Source organism: Lycium barbarum, chromosome 9 (genome assembly GCF_019175385.1).
Source record: "Lycium barbarum isolate Lr01 chromosome 9, ASM1917538v2, whole genome shotgun sequence".
Taxonomy (NCBI): Eukaryota; Viridiplantae; Streptophyta; class Magnoliopsida; order Solanales; family Solanaceae; genus Lycium; species Lycium barbarum.
This window is the reverse complement of record NC_083345.1, coordinates 18578107-18596498: the sequence shown is the minus strand read 5'-3', so window position 1 is coordinate 18596498 and position 18392 is coordinate 18578107. Positions and strand designations below refer to the sequence as shown.

General features: G+C 40.9%; 1 protein-coding gene and 1 long non-coding RNA gene across 2 annotated transcripts; one reads left to right on the top strand and one right to left on the bottom strand.

Annotated features, from left to right (window-relative positions):
- The first annotated feature begins 1647 nt into the window (after positions 1-1647).
- LOC132611722 (uncharacterized) lies at positions 1648-4639 on the top strand. Its single transcript, XM_060326106.1, has one exon. It carries the CDS (start codon positions 2204-2206, stop codon positions 4637-4639), a length of 2436 nt encoding a protein of 811 aa, XP_060182089.1. The 5' UTR covers positions 1648-2203.
- Positions 4640-14285: 9646 nt separating this feature from the next.
- Positions 14286-16887, bottom strand: LOC132610856 (uncharacterized). The gene is made up of 3 exons (XR_009571333.1): positions 16400-16887; positions 15433-15499; positions 14286-14507 (listed from the first exon to the last, which is right to left on the bottom strand). It is a non-coding gene; the product is annotated as an uncharacterized LOC132610856 (long non-coding RNA).
- Positions 16888-18392: the final 1505 nt, after the last annotated feature.

Sequence of the window (18392 nt, the reverse complement as noted above, 5' to 3'; positions counted from 1 at the left end):
AAATTTGTATTTACGCTTTGCTCTTTAAAATTTTCCAGTTTCTGATCTGCCAAATGTGGTAAATCCCTGCTCCAAAGTTGCAGCTATCATCTCCTTTTTGAATCTACACAATCCCTTTGCTTAATCCCTTTTAAGGTTATGCTGACACTAGTCTGTAGGATATGCATTCCAGTCCACCCCTGATGGCCTAGCAAAGCTCAGTAGCCCACAAAGGTTATGATGTAAAGTATTTTGTTGGGCTGTATATTCTTGAAAATTTTCCATTCCTCAAACTGAGCGTAATGCAGGGGTGGTTCGACCATAAGGTCAATAAAGCAATCGCTTGGGGCCTTATTTTTTTTGGGGCTCCATTTTTTCCTTAAAGAAGTATTTTTTATATAAACTGTTGGCTTAACTGTAAGAAGTTTTTCAAAATTAAAATTGATAAAATCTTATCCAAGATCAATAATGTCTCAAGAGAGGTTGGATGGATTAGCTATATTATTAATTGAAAAGGAATTGTTAGAACATATCGATTATAAAACAATAATTAATGACTTCGTATATCAAAAAGCTTGAAAAGTAGACTTTAAATAAAATATATATGACGATCTTTCATTTTAAAAAAGTTAGCTAGGGCCTCTTTTTGAAGTTTGGTTTTAGGCCTCCAATATTGTTGAGACGGCCCTGGCCCAATGTATCTATGTTCCGACGCTTATTACTAGGCCCAAAAGGTAGAGAATCCGATCCATTAGTAACTCATGGTAAAGTGCTGTAAAATGATAGTTTCAAAATCTAGAAGAGATTTTGATTATTTAAGATAAATTTCTTCAAGTTGTGTATTTCTGGAATTGTGCGACACAATTTCAAACCTTTGAATCCTTCGCCGGCTCCTTAAACTAGTCCTTTGTTTTTTTCTTTTTCTTTATTTGTGTCACGACCCAGCCTCGTGGGCCGCGACTGGTGCCCTACTTGGACACCCAAACAGACATACAAACCAAATCGTCATTTTATCGCTTAACTCGGACTTCATATTCATCATTTTAAACAGAGCTAGAAACAAATATTATCTTACGCGATTTCACGTACAAAATATCATATCAAAACCAAAAGAGTTGGCGGAATATACATCGCCCACATTTCAGCACAACCAGATGCGTATACATATATCAAAAGCCGACAAGGCTATCAAATGGCACAACGGCCCAGGGGCGGAGCCAAAGCCAACGAAGGGTGGTCATATGAACACCCTTCGTCGGAAAAAATTGTCGAGTGCCTATGTTAAATATAGAACTTTGTGGATATATATTAGTAATGAACAACCTTGACATAGAAATGAAGGATAGCCTAGCGGTTAAGGGTGTGCAAATTATCACTGAGAACATGAGTTCGAATCTCGATTGTGGCACAATTTTTTTTATTTTTGCATTAGAGAAAGTAATAGTCTATTTCAATCCGTATTGACACAAGTCCACTACTTTTAAAAAGTAGTCTTTTTCTTACAACTTTAAAAAAGTTAAAAAGTGATGACTTTTTCTTTTAAAATAAAAAAAAGTTACGTTTGGCATCTTTTTCTTTTATGTTCCAGCAAAGCCACCTTATTTTGTATTAACAGTCAAAATTTTATTTTCTACCCAAAACACCTATTTTCCTCATAAACTAAAAAACCCCCTTTATTTATCTTTCCCACCACTGCCAGCCTCTCTCTCTGCGGCTCTGCCTTCTCTTACAGTCTTACTCCATCAAAAAATCACCTGCACCACCGACCACCGCTATCAACTATCACCGCAAGGTCCGCAACCATAACGCCAGTTAATAGATGTAAGTAAATAACATCATTGAGAGCATGTAAATTTTGTTGTACTTTTGTCTCTTGAATTGTCTAATATCAACTTCCAGTAACAGAGATGGCGAGGATGAGAGTAAGTGCAAAGTATTAGGACCTATTTTTTTTATTATTATTTCTAGGTGATGGGAATAAAAATTAGGGATTTTCATATATTTCTACTTTTTCAGTAGAGATTTTTTTTATTTATTTCTAGGTGATGGGCTGATGGCAAGAAAAATTATGTAGTTAGGACTTATCTTCAATTGTAGAAGTGTACTGTGTTAGATGTACCAACTGCAATTTTTGTGTTTTTTTAATTTCTTTACATATTCAGCGAGTAATTTGTATGACTGATTTCTAATAAGTGCATCACATTTGACTGTTATTTCAGTTTGAATGGAGAAATATTTTCAGAAAGTACCAAAAAAAAGTTTGGTGTCTCACTCTTCTCAGAATGAAAATCAACTAGGCCGAGATGAAAATGCCAACCAAGCAGAAATACCATCGTCTCACTCTTCTCAGAGACAAGAATTTGATGTAAATGATCTAAAGGCTGACCCGACCGAAAGAACTCGAATTTTGGATTATCATCCAAACATTCGTGATGAGGTAAGGAGGGCATACATTAAAAAAGGTCCTTGCCAACCTAAGGATCATAAGTTTCCTAAAACTGATATTTCTGGAATACCACGTCGTTTTGTTTCTAAATGGTTTGATGAATTTCCTGATTGGTTGGAATATAGTACAAGTGCAGATGCAGCTTATTGTTTGCCTTGTTATTTGTTTCAAGGTGAAAGCATTCATCAAGGTGGTGGTAATGTATTTTCGACTAAAGGGTTTAAAAATTGGTATAGAAAGGATAGCTTGCTATCGCACGTTGGTCCACCAAATAGTGTTCATAATCAATCAAAAAGAATGTGTGAAGATCTAATGCGAGAAGAACAATCCATTCAGGCTGCATTTTACAAGTTGGATGATAAAGATAAGCATGAATATTGGGTTCGCTTAAATGCTTCAATCGATGTGGTACGACTTCTCTTGAATCAAGGTTTGGCACTTCGCGGTCATGATGAGAGTGAATTGTCATTGAACAAAGGTAATTTTCTTGAAGTTCTTTCATGGTACGCGGATAAATGTGATCAAATTCAACCTTATGTGTTAGGAAAAGCTCCAAAAAATAATAAAATGACTTCTCATGATATCCAGAAAGATATTGTGAGTGCTTGTAAGATTGAAACAATTAAGGCTATAATAGAGGACTTAAATGGTGACTACTTTGCTCTATTGGTTGATGAATCTAGAGATGTGTCACGCAAAGAGCAAATGGCTATTTGTTTACGATATGTTGATAAAAGGGGATTTGTGATGGAGGCATTTATTGGACTTGTTCATGTTAAAGATACTAGTGCGTTATCTCTAAAGAAAGCAATTGTGGATGTACTCGCTCACCATTCTTTAACTTTGTCTTATGTACGGGGGCAATGTTATGATGGGGCAAGCAATATGCAAGGTGAGCTTGGTGGTCTTAAAACGTTGATCAAACAAGAAAGTAGACCGGCTCATTCCGTTCATTGTTTTGCTCATCAACTTCAACTAACTCTTGTTGCGGTTTCTAAAAAGTGTGTTCAAGTGGGAGAACTTGTACTCTTGGTTTCAAATGTTTTGAATGTGTTGGGAGCTTCTTTTAAACGTGTGGATGGATTTCGAGAATCTCAAAAACAAAAACTCCGGGAAGCATTAGATATGGGTGAGCTAGAAACGGGTAGAGGCCTGAATCAAGAACTTGGCCTTATTAAAGCCGGTGATACTCGTTGGGGATCTCACTACAAGTCGTTTGGAAACTTTATTAGTAACTTTGCCTCTATTGTTGATGTACTTGATGCTCTTGTTGTAAATGCAAGTACTCCGGATGAAAGAGCTAGTGCCTCGGGATTTCTTAGAAGTTGTCAAACATTTGAGACTGTTTTCTTGTTGCATTTGATGACCGATGTTTTAGGAATCACATATGATCTTAATGTGTCATTACAAAAAAAGGAACAAGATATTGCAAATGCCATGATTCTTGTTAAGGTTTGTAAGAGAAGGTTGCAAGCTTTAAGAGATAATGAATGGGATTCTCTCTTAGAAAAGCATTCTGGATGGGATTCACTTAAAGAAAAGGTAGAAACTTTTTGTATCAAGCATAAAATTTCATTGCCTAATTATGATGATCCATATGCTAACTCTGGAAGATCACGACGTAAAGTAGTTGATTACACTACTTTGCATCATTATCGTGTGGATTTGTTTTATAAAATTATTGATTGGCAGCTACAAGAACTCAATGAGCGTTTCAATGAGGTGACTAGTGATTTGCTAAATGGAGTAGCTTGCTTGAATCCAATTGATTCATTTTCTAGTTTTGACATAACAAAAATAGTGAGAATGGCTGAATTATATCCTGATGAATTTGATGGATTTAGCATGAGGGCCCTTGAGAATCAACTTGCTAATTACATTATTGATGTTCGTGATATTGACAAAAGGTTCTCCAATTTAGGTGGACTTGGGGAACTTTCAAGAAAGTTAGTTGAGACAAAGAAGCATTTAAACTATTCTCTTGTATTCCTTTTGGTGAAGTTTGCTTTGCTTCTACCAGTTGCCACTGCAACAGTTGAAAGAGCTTTTTCTGCGATGAAGTTTATTAAGAATGACTTGCGGAATCGAATGGACGATGAATTCTTAGATGGTTGCATAGTGCCTTATGTGGAAAAAAAAGTATTTAAAGATGTTTCTAATGAGTGTATTATAAAAACATTTCAAGGGATGAAAACTCGTCGAGTGCAATTGTAATTTATTAGTTTGTAATAGCATATTTTGTTGTTGACTTCTTTATGTTAATTTTATTTTGTACAAGTATCTTCCCGACTCCATTCTATTTTTTCATATTCTAACTTGATGTTACAACTCTTTTGTTTTTCCTTCCTATCAAATTTGAATTTCATGATCTTCGGTTGAGATACACTGCAGATAAATTGCTTGGACAATTACACCTGAAGACTCGACGTCACACTCTTTTGTTTTTCCTTCCTACAAGCTGTGACCATTACACCTGAAGAGATTGAGGCCATTGAACGTGTAAGTTACTTATTTATTCTTTAGCTTGCATTAGATAAAGTGTTCTATGGTAGAGCTTATTTCGTAATAAATTCTATGAAGGGGTAGAGTGTCGATGGGAGCTTAAATGAATAATTCACTGTTGCAACTATTTTGACGCAATACTGGGCCATATTGATAGTTGGCAGAGGCATTGTGTTTTTTTCATGCGTTGTTTTTTTCCCCCCTCACACATCTCCTGTCCTAAAATATGAACACCCTTGATAAAAATCCTGGCTCCGCCCCTGCAACGGCCCCAAAACATATACAAAATGCACGCCGACAAGGCTGCCATAACGAGTAGGATCATACAAACACATCTGAACAGAAGTAGGCACAACCCACATGTACGTCTACAGACCTCTAAACAGACCAACCGTATCATATGGCGGGACAGGGCCCCGCCGTACCCGTGAACAAATATATACATATGCAAAGACCGAATATATATACCAAAATGTAGGCTCCGGAATAAGAGGAGCACTCCAAACAGCAGAAGAGGGTATCCTAAACTGGTGGATCACCAAACTGTGCGTCTGTACCTGCGGGCATGAAACGCAGCCCCCCCGAAGAAAGGGGGGTCAGTACGAAATATGTACTGAGTATGTAAAGCAGAAGATACAAAGAACAAATCTGAGGCATAAAAGAAATAGTAGTACAGAACATAAGTAGAAATTCAACATATCAAAATGTTTACTTTCAAAATATAAGTCATGCATAAGGTACAGAAGAATATGGTCGCCCGCCCATCAATGGCGCCATAACACAGCATAACACCAGAAGGTTTCAAATCTCCGTATCCCCGTCACATATCACATCACAACATAACGCCATACACAGTATAACACCAAATATATGTGGAACCTGTCACGACTCAACCCCGTAGGCCGTGACTAGTGCCCGATCTGGGCACCCGAACCCATCTATCAAATATTATCTCAAATTCTATCAACTCATTCTAGTATATGGCGGAAGCCGACAAGGCTTTATTTCAAATTTAGGTAATTTCCAGAAAAATTTCGGCAGAGTTTCCTTTGTTTTACGGACTATCCAATATACCCTGCACGCAGAAAATACCAACAAAAGCCACACAGGGCTAACCAAGCAATATATAAACATATGCGGACCGGCCGCCTCGGCGTATGGGATCGCCCAAACGACATGTACATACATCCATACAGAAAGACCCTAACCCACAAACATGTCCACAGACCTCTAAACAGACCGACAGAATCATATGACGGGACAGGGCCCTGCCGTACCCATGAACGAATATATACAAATGCACTAATTAATATATATACCAAAAGTATAAGCTCCGGAAAGAGAGGAGCACTCCGAATAGCAGAAAGGGTGTCCTAAATAGATGGATCACCAGGCTGTGCGTCCGTACCTGCGGGCATGAAACGCAGCCCCCGGAGAAGGGGGTCAGTACGAAATATGTACTGAGTATGCAAAGCAGAAGGTACAGAAATAAATCTGAACAATAATCGAATCAGATATATAGAAAAAATAATACATATCAAAAAAAAATATCAAAATGTTTATTTCCAAAGTATAAATTATGCATAGGGCACAGGAAAATGTGGTCGCCCGCCTGTTGATGGCGCCACAACACAGCATAACACCAGAAGGTTTCAAATCTCTGAATCCCCGTCACACTTCACAACACAGCATAACGCCAAACATAAGTGGAACCCGGCCCTCGAGCGAGGAGCACGGTGAACCATAATCACAGCATAACACCGGAATGTATCACAAAGCGCACGACAACAGAACCGGCCCGGGAACCGGTGAACGACATCACAGTAGGCACGAGCGGAGTAGTGAGGAATCATATGCATAAAATCATTATTATAAATCTGAAGGATAAGTAAAATAGTCATATTCGAAATCGGAATAATAATTATCACTTTTTGTTTCAAAGTTGTCGAATTTCAAAAAGGGCGTCGCGGGACCCACGGACGAGTATAGACCCGAACTGAGCCCGCCTATGAAAAACATACTCATTTTATATCATACAAACTCCTACGAAAATTTCAAAGCAATCCGAGCTTTTCTGAGGAAATTATGGGCGTTTGAAGTTTTGGAATCGCTAAAGAATGAACTTCAAAACAAAAATCAGCTTTCATGTAATCTTTACAAATTATGGATTCCAAGAACATAAGGATCAATCTTTTGCCATGACAAGGCAAGGATGCCAAAGAACAAATGCGATTCATAAACATGCTCGGATTGTGAGAATAGAGTTTCCTCGAGGCTTATATCATAGCCTATTTTAACTAAGGCATGCCGAAGAAGGAAGATTACTTTACATACCTCAAACGCTCTCCAATACGATCCAAACTCAAGATAAATCCAACCTATGATTCGGGCTGCCCACGATCTATAAACAAGCCATAAAATGCCAAACATTAGCTAAAGACTTTTTGGGCATTAAATTCCAATTTCGCCCTTAATTCTACAGAAATTTGGGCAGCATTTCCCCTGTAAATAGGCTACCCCGAGAATTTAACTCGGCCGTATCAATCAACAACAACAACAACAACCAACCTAACAACATTAATAATCAATCCGAAAGGTAATACAACAATAATAGCTCTCTTTTCCATCATTCATCAACTTTCATAAATTCAATTCGACGACTTACCTTCAACCCAAAATCGACGCTTATACGCTCACATACTAAGCCGAACCCATACCAAAAACATTTCAAGACATTCTAAGCAATTTATACAATTTTTCCAACAATCCATAAATTTTCCCAAGCTACCCGAAACAGCCCCTAACCGAGATAGCCCCCCTAACGTTTTCTTCATTTCCAAATCATGGTTCGTATCTACAATTTACATTCTAAGAATGCTATTTTCATCAATACACAATTTACATTAAATGTACAACAACTTCCAAATCAGTCCGCAATATTTACAACATCAATTTGAGTCAATAAAATTTCATTTCCAACATAGAATTCATGGCGACGACGGCTAAACAATAAGCGATACTAATTCAATTCTTGCCACAAAAGGTGACCCATTTTCGGCTAACACTACACATACACATATATGGATGATTCTCAATTGTTCTTCACCTTACAATGATCATAATCAACTAACTAGACATTAATTCATAATTTCAATCACAACACAACAACACCCATTTACACGGCTCAAGCTCCACATACACAACTCACCTCCAACATTTCATATTTCATGATTTTCCTCCATTATAACATACTACAAGATACAAACAACCTTTATAACACAAAATCAAGATCAACTCTTACCTATCCTCTTCAATTCCACAAAATGCTAGGGTTTCCAATGGATGAAAAATAATGGGTTGATCGCTCCAACGACACTCCCACGCTACTTAGGGACCTCAAAATAGTGGGTTTGTACCAAGGAAATAATTTTGGAAGAGCAAGAAATGGGGGTGGATTTTTCCTTGGGCTGGCCGAGAGCCCCCTTATTGTGGTGCTCTTCAATTCCTTCTTTTTTTTTAAGAGTTGGAGTGAAGTGAAATGAAGTGGTCATCTTTTTAACAATGCAAGACTTAGTCAAGGGTGCCTTGGCCCACATAATGAGTTGTTCCACTTAGAAGATGACACAAAGTTGTGTGGGCACCACATGGAATTTGTGGATGACTTTCCACTTCAAATTTTATCACCTTTGGTCCCAAATTTTCCTAATTGTTCCATACCAATAAATTCATGCACAACTTATATCTCAAAATAAATTCGAAGGTCAAGAATCCCGACTTTGTATCCCAAAATAATTTTGTCCTTAGCTTATCATAAATAAATCCGGATTATTCCACTGTACAAAAATACGGGTTCTAACATCCTCCCCCCCTTTAGAACATTCATCCTCGAATGTTAGATTAACCTTACCGGTCATACAACAATTTGAGAGAGTTCCTTACTAACTATCACAACAATACAATCATTGATGAACGATTCATTTATCAAACAACATAGTCAAATAGAGAATTGGATTACCTGTAGGCTCTGAAAAATAAATGAGGATACTTCTTCTTCATATGCTCCTCAGCTTCCCAGGTCATTTCCTCTCGGTTATTGTTCCGCCACAGCACTTTAACAGAAGCCATATCTTTGTTCTGCAACCTTTTTACCTGGCGATCCAATATGGCTATAGGCTGCTCCTCATAAGATAGCTCCTCGGTGACCTGAATATCATCTACAGGAAAGACTCTGGAAGGGTCACCAATACACTTACGAAGCATAGAAACATGAAATACCGGGTGTACCGCTCCCAAGTCAGCTGGCAAATCCAATTCGTAGGCCACCTTGCCTATTTTGCGAATAATCAGATAGGGCCCAATAGATCTCCGACTGAGCTTTCCTTTCTTACCAAATCGCATAACACCTTTCATCGGTGACACTTTCAGGAACACCCAATCGCCAATCTGAAACTCTAACGGTCGACGTCGCTTATCGGCATAAGATTTCTGTAGGCTCTGGGCTGCCAACAATCTTTCTCGAATAAGTTTCACCTTATCCACGACCTGCTGGACCACATCTGGGCCAATCAACTCAGTCTCCCCAACATCAAACCAACCGATCGGTGATCTACACTTCCTGCCATACAAAGCCTCATATGGTGCCATCTGAATACTGGAGTGGCAGCTGTTATTATACGCAAACTCAACAAGCGGTAAATGGTCGTCCCAGCTACCCCTGAAATCAATAACACAGGCACGCAACATATCTTCCAATGTCTGAATAGTGCGCTCGGCCTGTCCGTCGGACTGGGGATGGAAGGCTGTACTCAGGCTCACCTGGGTCCCCAATCCCTCCTGAAACGATCTCCAGAACTTAGCTGTAAATTGGGCACCTCTATCGGAAATAACAGACACAGGAACTCCATGAAGTCGTACAATCTCCCTGACATAAAGCCTGGCATAATCCTCAGCTGAATAGGTGGTCCGAACCGGAAGAAAATGGGCTGATTTCGTCAGCCGATCAACAATAACCCAAATAGAATCATACCTCCGTGGAGTGCGAGGTAGACATGTAATAAAGTCCATATTAATGATCTCCCACTTCCACGTCGGTATCTCCATCTCCTGCAATAGCCCACCGGGCTTCTGGTGCTCAATCTTAACCTGCTGGCAATTTAGAGACTGAGCAACGAACTCTGCTATATCTCTTTTCATACCGTCCCACCAATATAGGTATCTGATATCATGGTACATCTTCGTCGACCCTGGGTGAACAGAATATCGGGTGTAATGTGCCTCGCCCATAACCTGTCGTCGCAACCCTGCAATGTCAGGTACACACAATCTGCCTCTGTGAAATAACACTCCATCAGGTGAAATCTCAAACGGAGTCTTCTCCTGTGCCAGTGCTGCATCTCTGTACTGTGCCAGAATAGGATCCTCATACTGATGCCGCTTAATATCTTCTGTAATAGAGGACTCAGCAATACCTCGAACAGAAACCCCAACATCTCCAGAATCAGCCAAGCGAACTCCAAGACTAGCCAACTGATGAATATCGCGAACCATTTCTTTACTCTCTGATGGCACGTCTGCTAGGCTGCCCATAGACTTGCGGCTGAGTGCATCCGCCACAACATTAGCTTTCCCAGGATGGTAGAGAATGTCAACATCATAATCTTTCAGCAACTCTAACCACCTCCGCTGCCGCAAGTTCAGCTCCTTTTGCCTAAAGATGTACTGAAGGCTCTTATGATCTGTATAAATGTCAACGTGAACCCCATATAAATAATGTCTCCACATCTTCAAAGCATGAATGACCGCGGCCAGCTCCAAATCGTGAGTAGGATAATTCTTTTCATGTTTTCTGAGCTGCCAGGAAGCATAAGCTATCACCCTGCCGTGCTGCATCAACACACATCCCAAACCAATACCAGAGGCATCACAATAAATCACATACCCATCTGGACCCTCCGGAAGAGTCAGGACTGGAGCCGTAGTCAACTTCTCTTTCAGCAACTGGAAGCTACGCTCGCAAGCATCTGACCACTGAAACTTAGCTCCCTTCTGAGTCAGCCTTGTCAAAGGCGCTGAAATGGAAGCAAACTTCTCCACGAATCTCCAATAATAACCAGCCAATCCCAGAAAGCTACGCACCTCTGTCGGCGTCGTAGGTCTAGGCCAATTCTTTACGGCCTCGATCTTCTGGGTATCCACCCGGACGCCATCAGCCCCAATAATATGTCCCAGAAATGCCACTAAAGATAACCAGAATTCACACTTAGAAAATTTAGCATATAATTCCTGGTGCCGAAGTGTGCCAAGTACCGTCCTCAAATGGTCCGCATGCTCTGCCTCTGACCGAGAATAAACCAGAATATCATCGATAAATACGATCACAAACATATCCAAGAACGGTCTGAATACCCGATTCATCAGGTCCATAAATACTGCTGGGGCATTTGTCAGCCCAAAAGACATAACTCTGAACTCATAGTGCCCATATCGGGTCCTGAATGTTGTCTTGGGAATATCAGCCTCTCGTACCCGTACCTGATGGTAACCCGATCGCAGGTCTATCTTCGAGAAGTACCTGGCACCCTGCAGCTGATCAAACAAATCATCAATCCTGGGGAGGGGATATTTATTCTTGATGGTTACCTTATTCAACTGTCGATAATCAATGCACATCCGCAGCGAGCCGTCTTTCTTCCTCACAAATAATACCGGAGCTCCCCAGGGTGACGCACTAGGCCGAATGAAACCCTTCTCCAATAAATCTCTCAGCTGCTCTTTCAATTCTTTCAATTCTGCAGGTGCCATTCTGTATGGAGGAATAGAGATAGGCTGAGTGTCTGGCAACAGATCAATAGCAAACTCTATCTCCCGTTCGGGAGGAAGACCTGGAAGCTCATCTGGGAATACATCTACAAATTCATTAACCACTGGGACTGACTGAAGAGTCGGTGCCTCTGCCTCTAAATCATGAACACGGACCAGATGATAAATATACCCCTTTCTGATCATTTTCTCAGCCTTGAGGTATGAAATAAACTTACCCCTCGGCGATACTGTATTACCCGCCCACTCTATAACTGGCTCCCTGGGAATTGGAATCGGACTATCTTCTTTTGACAATCAACATTAGCATAGCAAGAAGCTAGCCAATCCATACCCATAATCACGTCAAACTCGATCATATCTAACTCTACCAAATCCGCCTTAGTGCAGCCGCCACAGATAATCACGGAACAATCTCTATAAATCTGACTGGCTATAACAGAGTCCCCTACTGGTGTAGCTACCTCAAAAGGCTCTATCCGTTCGGATTCTATCCCAATTTTATCAGCAACGAGTGGAGATATAAATGATAATGTAGAACCAGGATCAATCAATGCATACACATCACGAGAGAAAACCAGTAATATACCTGTGACGACATTAGGCGAAGCCTCCTGGTCCTGTCTGCTGGCTAAGGCATAAATGCGGTTCGAAGGACCGCTAGAACCCGAAGCTCCGCCACGACCCCTGCTGCGGCCTGCTGGTGCTGGAGTACCTCGCCCCGCAGGGCGCATCGCCACCGAGGCTGAAGATGAACCACCGGCTGACCCGGTAGACTGAGCTGAACTGCCTGTACCACCTCTAGCCGGACAGTCTCTCATCTGATGGCCCTGACGGCCGCAAACAAAGCATGCACCCATAGCTCGAAAACACTCTCCCGGGTGCTGTCTCCCACAGTAGGAACACAAAGGTCTGGGTGGCCTCATCTGACTGCTGGAACCTCTGTCCAACTGTGAACCTGAAGCCCTGGAGCTCGGGCCTGCCCCTGAATATCCGGCACCCTCAGATCTCCTGCCGGTATACTGTGGCGGTGTACCCCGTGATGACTGAGAAAGATATCTGCTCTGCTGCTGCTGCTGAGGCTGTCTGCCTCGGAAATCTCCAGAATAGCTTGCGGATCTGGCCCTCTTGGGCGGCCTCCTGTCCCGATCTCTGCTGGAATAATCAGCTCTATGTCGGTCCTCCATACCCAGAGCATAATCCTGTAGTCGGGCAATATCCATGTCTGTCTGCAATGCCAACGCCATACAGCCATCAATCAAGTAGCGGTCTAACCCCATCACATATCTGTGCATCCGATCGGCCATATCTGCTACTATGGCAGGTGCGTACCGGGCCAGAGAATCAAACTCCATATTATACTCACGAACACTCCGACCCCTCTGCTGCAGATGTAAAAATCGGTCAACCCGCGCCCGTCGTAACTCTGGGGGCAAAAAATGGTGGGTAAAAGCAGCCACGAACTCGTCCCAAGTAGCTGGGGAAGCACCCTCACCCCTAGATAGCTCCCAGGACTCATACCAGTGAGCAGCGACATCCCGTAGTCTATGCGAAGCCAACTCAACAGACTCAGTCTCTGAAGCCCTGACCAAATCTAGTGAGCGCCGCATCCCCCGAATAGAGTCATGGGGGTCCTCGTCGGGCTTAGACCCGTAAAAATCTGGAGGGCCACATAATAGAAACTCTCAAACCCTCAGGCTGTCACGCCTATCGTCATCATCATCATCTCTCCGCCCGCGTCTGCGAGCCTGTCCCGCTACTAGAGTGGTCAATAACTGCACAGCCTCTCTCAGTGTCCTGTCCTCCGCCCCTAGCTGAGGAGCTGGAGGCGCGGGAGCTGGAGCCCCTGGAGCTAATGGTGAAGCTGCTCCAGACTCCTCTGACGATGAAGACGTAGCAGAGTCGGCTGGCCGGGACGTAATATCACGCATCATCTGAGCAAGGGTCCGAGTATCCTTCTGAGCCCGGCTGGTCTCTCCTACTACGCCTTTTTTCTTCTGGGCGGCCGTCGCCTTTTTCGGAGGCATCACTGAAAGAAAAACAACAACAGATCAGAACAGAATCATCCTAATAGCACAGCTCTATCGCACGATCTAAGATTCAAAGAAAGGAAACATCCTAAATGTCCTGTAGCTTCCTGTTTATAGATGTGGTGCACAACACACCGATAAACAAGACTCTACTAGACACGGTCTGTAGACATTCCGAGGACAAACCTCTCTGATACCACTTCTGTCACGACCCAACCCCGTAGGCCGTGACTAGTGCCCGATCTGGGCACCCGAACCCATCTATCAAATATTATCTCAAATTCTATCAACTCATTCTAGTATATGGCGGAAGCCGACAAGGCTTTATTTCAAATTTAGGTAATTTCCAGAAAAATTTCGGCAGAGTTTCCTTTGTTTTACGGACTATCCAATATACCCTGCACGCAGAAAATACCAACAAAAGCCACACAGGGCTAACTAAGCAATATATAAACATATGCGGACCGGCCGCGTTGGCGTATGGGATCGCCCAAACGACATGTACATACATCCATACAGAAAGACCCTAACCCACAAACATGTCCATAGACCTCTAAACAGACCGACAGAATCATATGACGGGACAGGGCCCCGCCGTACCCATGAACGAATATATACAAATGCACTAATAAATATATATACCAAAAGTATAAGCTCCGGAAAGAGAGGAGCACTCCGAATAGCAGAAAGGGTGTCCTAAACAGGTGGATCACCAGGCTGTGCGTCCGTACCTGCGGGCATGAAACGCAGCCCCCGGAGAAGGGGGTCAGTACGAAATATGTACTGAGTATGCAAAGCAGAAGGTACAGAAATAAATCTGAACAATAATCGAATCAGATATATAGAAAATAATACATATCAAAAAAAAATATCAAAATGTTTATTTCCAAAGTATAAATTATGCATAGGGCACAGGAAAATGTGGTCGCCCGCCTGTCGATGGCGCCACAACACAGCATAACACCAGAAAATTTCAAATCTCCGAATCCCCGTCACACATCACAACACAGCATAACGCCAAACATAAGTGGAACCCGGCCCTCGAGCGAGGAGCACGGTGAACCATAATCACAGCATAACACCGGAATGTATCACAAAGCGCACGACAACAGAACCGGCTCGGGAACCGGTGAACGACATCACAGTAGGCACGAGCGGAGTAGTGAGGAATCATATGCATAAAATCATTATTATAAATCTGAAGGATAAGTAAAATAGTCATATTCGAAATCGGAATAATAATTATCACTTTTTGTTTCAAAGTTGTCGAATTTCAAAAAAGGGCGTCGCGGGACCCACGGACGAGTATAGACCCGAACTGAGCCCGCCTATGAAAAACATACTCATTTTATATCATACAAACTCCTACGAAAATTTCAAAGCAATCCGAGCTTTTCTGAGGAAATTATGGGCGTTTGAAGTTTTGGAATCGCTAAAGAATGAACTTTAAAACAAAAATCAGCTTTCATGTAATCTTTACAAATTATGGATTCCAAGAACATAAGGATCAATGTTTTGCCATGACAAGGCAAGGATGCCAAAGAACAAATGCGAGTCATAAACATGCTCGGATTGTGAGAATAGAGTTTCCTCGAGGCTTATATCATAGCCTATTTTAACTAAGGCATGCCGAAGAAGGAAGATTACTTTACATACCTCAAACGCTCTCCAATACGATCCAAACTCAAGCTAAATCCAACCTATGATTCGGGCTGCCCACGATCTATAAACAAGCCATAAAATGCCAAACATTAGCTAAAGACTTTTTGGGCATTAAATTCCAATTTCGCCCTTAATTCTACAGAAATTTGGGCAGCATTTCCCCTGTAAATAGGCTACCCCGAGAATTTAACTCGGCCGTATCAATCAACAACAACAACAACAACCAACCTAACAACATTAATAATCAATCCGAAAGGTAATACAACAATAATAGCTCTCTTTTCCATCATTCATCAACTTTCAGAAATTCAATTTGACGACTTACCTTCAACCCAAAATTGACGCTTATACGCTCACATACTAACCCGAACCCATACCAAAAACATTTCAAGACATTCTAAGCAATTTATACAATTTTTCCAACAATCCATAAATTTTCCCAAGCTACCCGAAACAGCCCCTAACCGAGACAGGCCCCCTAACTTTTTCTTCATTTCCAAATCATGGTTCGTATCTACAATTTACATTCTAACAATGCTATTTTCATCAATACACAATTTACATTAAATGTACAACAACTTCCAAATCAGTCCGCAATATTTACAACATCAATTTGAGTCAATAAACTTTCATTTCCAACATAGAATTCATGGCGACGACGGCTAAACAATAAGCGATACTAATTCAATTCTTGGAACATAAGGTGACCCATTTTCGGCTAACACTACACATATACATATATGGATGATTCTCAATTGTTCTTCACCTTACAATGATCATAATCAACTAACTAGGCATTAATTCATAATTTCAATCACAACACAACAACACCCATTTACACGGCTCAAGCTCCACATACACAACTCACCTCCAACATTTCATATTTCATGATTTTCCTCCATTATAACATACTACAAGATACAAACAACCTTTATAACACAAAAGCAAGATCAACTCTTACCTATCCTCTTCAATTCCACAAAATGCTAGGGTTTCCAATGGATGAAAAATAATGGGTTGATCGCTCCAACGACACTCCCACGCTACTTAGGGACCTCAAAATAGTGGGTTTGTACCAAGAAAATAATTTTGGAAGAGCAAGAAATGGGGGTGGATTTTTCCTTGGGCTGGCCGAGAGCCCCCTTATTGTGGTGCTCTTCAATTCCTTCTTTTTTTTAAGAGTTGGAGTGAAGTGAAATGAAGTGGTCATCTTTTTAACAATGCAAGACTTAGTCAAGGGTGCCTTGGCCCACATAATGAGTTGTTCCACTTAGAAGATGACACAAAGTTGTGTGGGCACCACATGGAATTTGTGGATGACTTTCCACTTCAAATTTTATCACCTTTGGTCCCAAATTTTCCTAATTGTTCCATACCAATAAATTCATGCACAACTTATATCTCAAAATAAATTCGAAGGTCAAGAATCCCGACTTTGTATCCCAAAATAATTTTGTCCTTAGCTTATCATAAATAAATCCGGATTATTCCACTGTACAAAAATACGGGTTCTAACAGAACCCGACCCTCTTTTGTGAGTAGCTCGGTGAACCATAAACACAGCATAACTCCGGAGTATATCAAAGTGCGCACGATAACAGAACCGGCGAAAGATATAACAGAACGCACGAGTAGAGTCGTGAGTAATCATATGCATAAAATCATTATCATGAACTCAAACATAAGTAAAATGATCATACTTGAAAATCGAAATAATAGTCATAACGAATTCTTTCAAAAGTTCCCGAATTACATAACGGAAAGTCGCGGGACCCACGGACGGGTATTGATCCGAGTTGGGCCCGCCTATGGAAAACACACTCATTATCAATCATACGGACTCCTATAAAAATATTGGAGCAATCCGAGCCTTTATGCAAAAGATATGGCATTCAAAAATTACGAAATTCTTTAAAGTGAAACCTTTCTATGCAAAGTTCGGAAAGCGATTATTTCAAAGACATAATGGTTCATATTTCATCAAATCATACATAAGAGTGCCAAGGAATATGTAAGGATCATAACATGCTCGGATTTCGAATCTTAGAATTTTCCTCAAGGCTTATAATCTAGCCTATTGAAAACTAAGGCATGCCAAAAGAAGGAAGGTTGGAGCTTTACATACCTTTAGCGTTTAGTCGTATTATAACTTGTACTTGCTGCCCAATAGTACTTATCCTATATCAAGAGTTACAATTAGTCTACAAGGGAATTCAATATGTATTTTAGCGTTAACAATCCCTTTCAAACATTTAGACGACGTTTCGTTCGCATTCAAACCAACTACATACAACCAATCCAACATAAATAATCATATGTTCAATACCAATCCGGACAGCCCACATAACATTCCAAATAGCCCACATTCACAACATTCCATAACGATTCACATATTTTCGTTTTAAGGCTTTTTATTATCTAGAGACTTAACGAAATTCGGGCAGCACTTCCTCTATATATTCACTTGTCCCGAATTTCCAATTGCTCTCCTGTTGACACAGAAATACCAACAACAACATATGGACACAACCATATCTTCAATTCTTTTAATTCAACAAGAACAACAACATGTCAAAACAGCCCCCAACTATAACATAACGATGCCCGAAATTCTTACGAACACTTACAATACACCAAGCAGCCCATATACACTTCTTATACCTTATTTCATGCAATCTTTTCAGCAAATTTAATGAAATACTACAGCAGCTACACCACAACTACATCATCTATCCATATGCAAGTAAACCACATTATTATCATTATAATCCCTATAACAACCCACCACAAATTTAACTCCAACTCTAACCATTAAATTCCTTCATTCACATCACATAATCCATGAGAACAACAACAATAATCATATGAACATAATCATACCCTTAATCCTTTCAATTCAGCAAGGATAACAACATGTCCATAAAACAACACAACTTTAAATTTAACCATTTAAT

What these genes read in the sequence shown, in the direction of transcription:
- LOC132611722 (XM_060326106.1), top strand. Translation starts at nt 2,204, where the DNA reads ATGGAGAAATATTTTCAGAAAGTACCAAAAAAAAGTTTGGTGTCTCAC.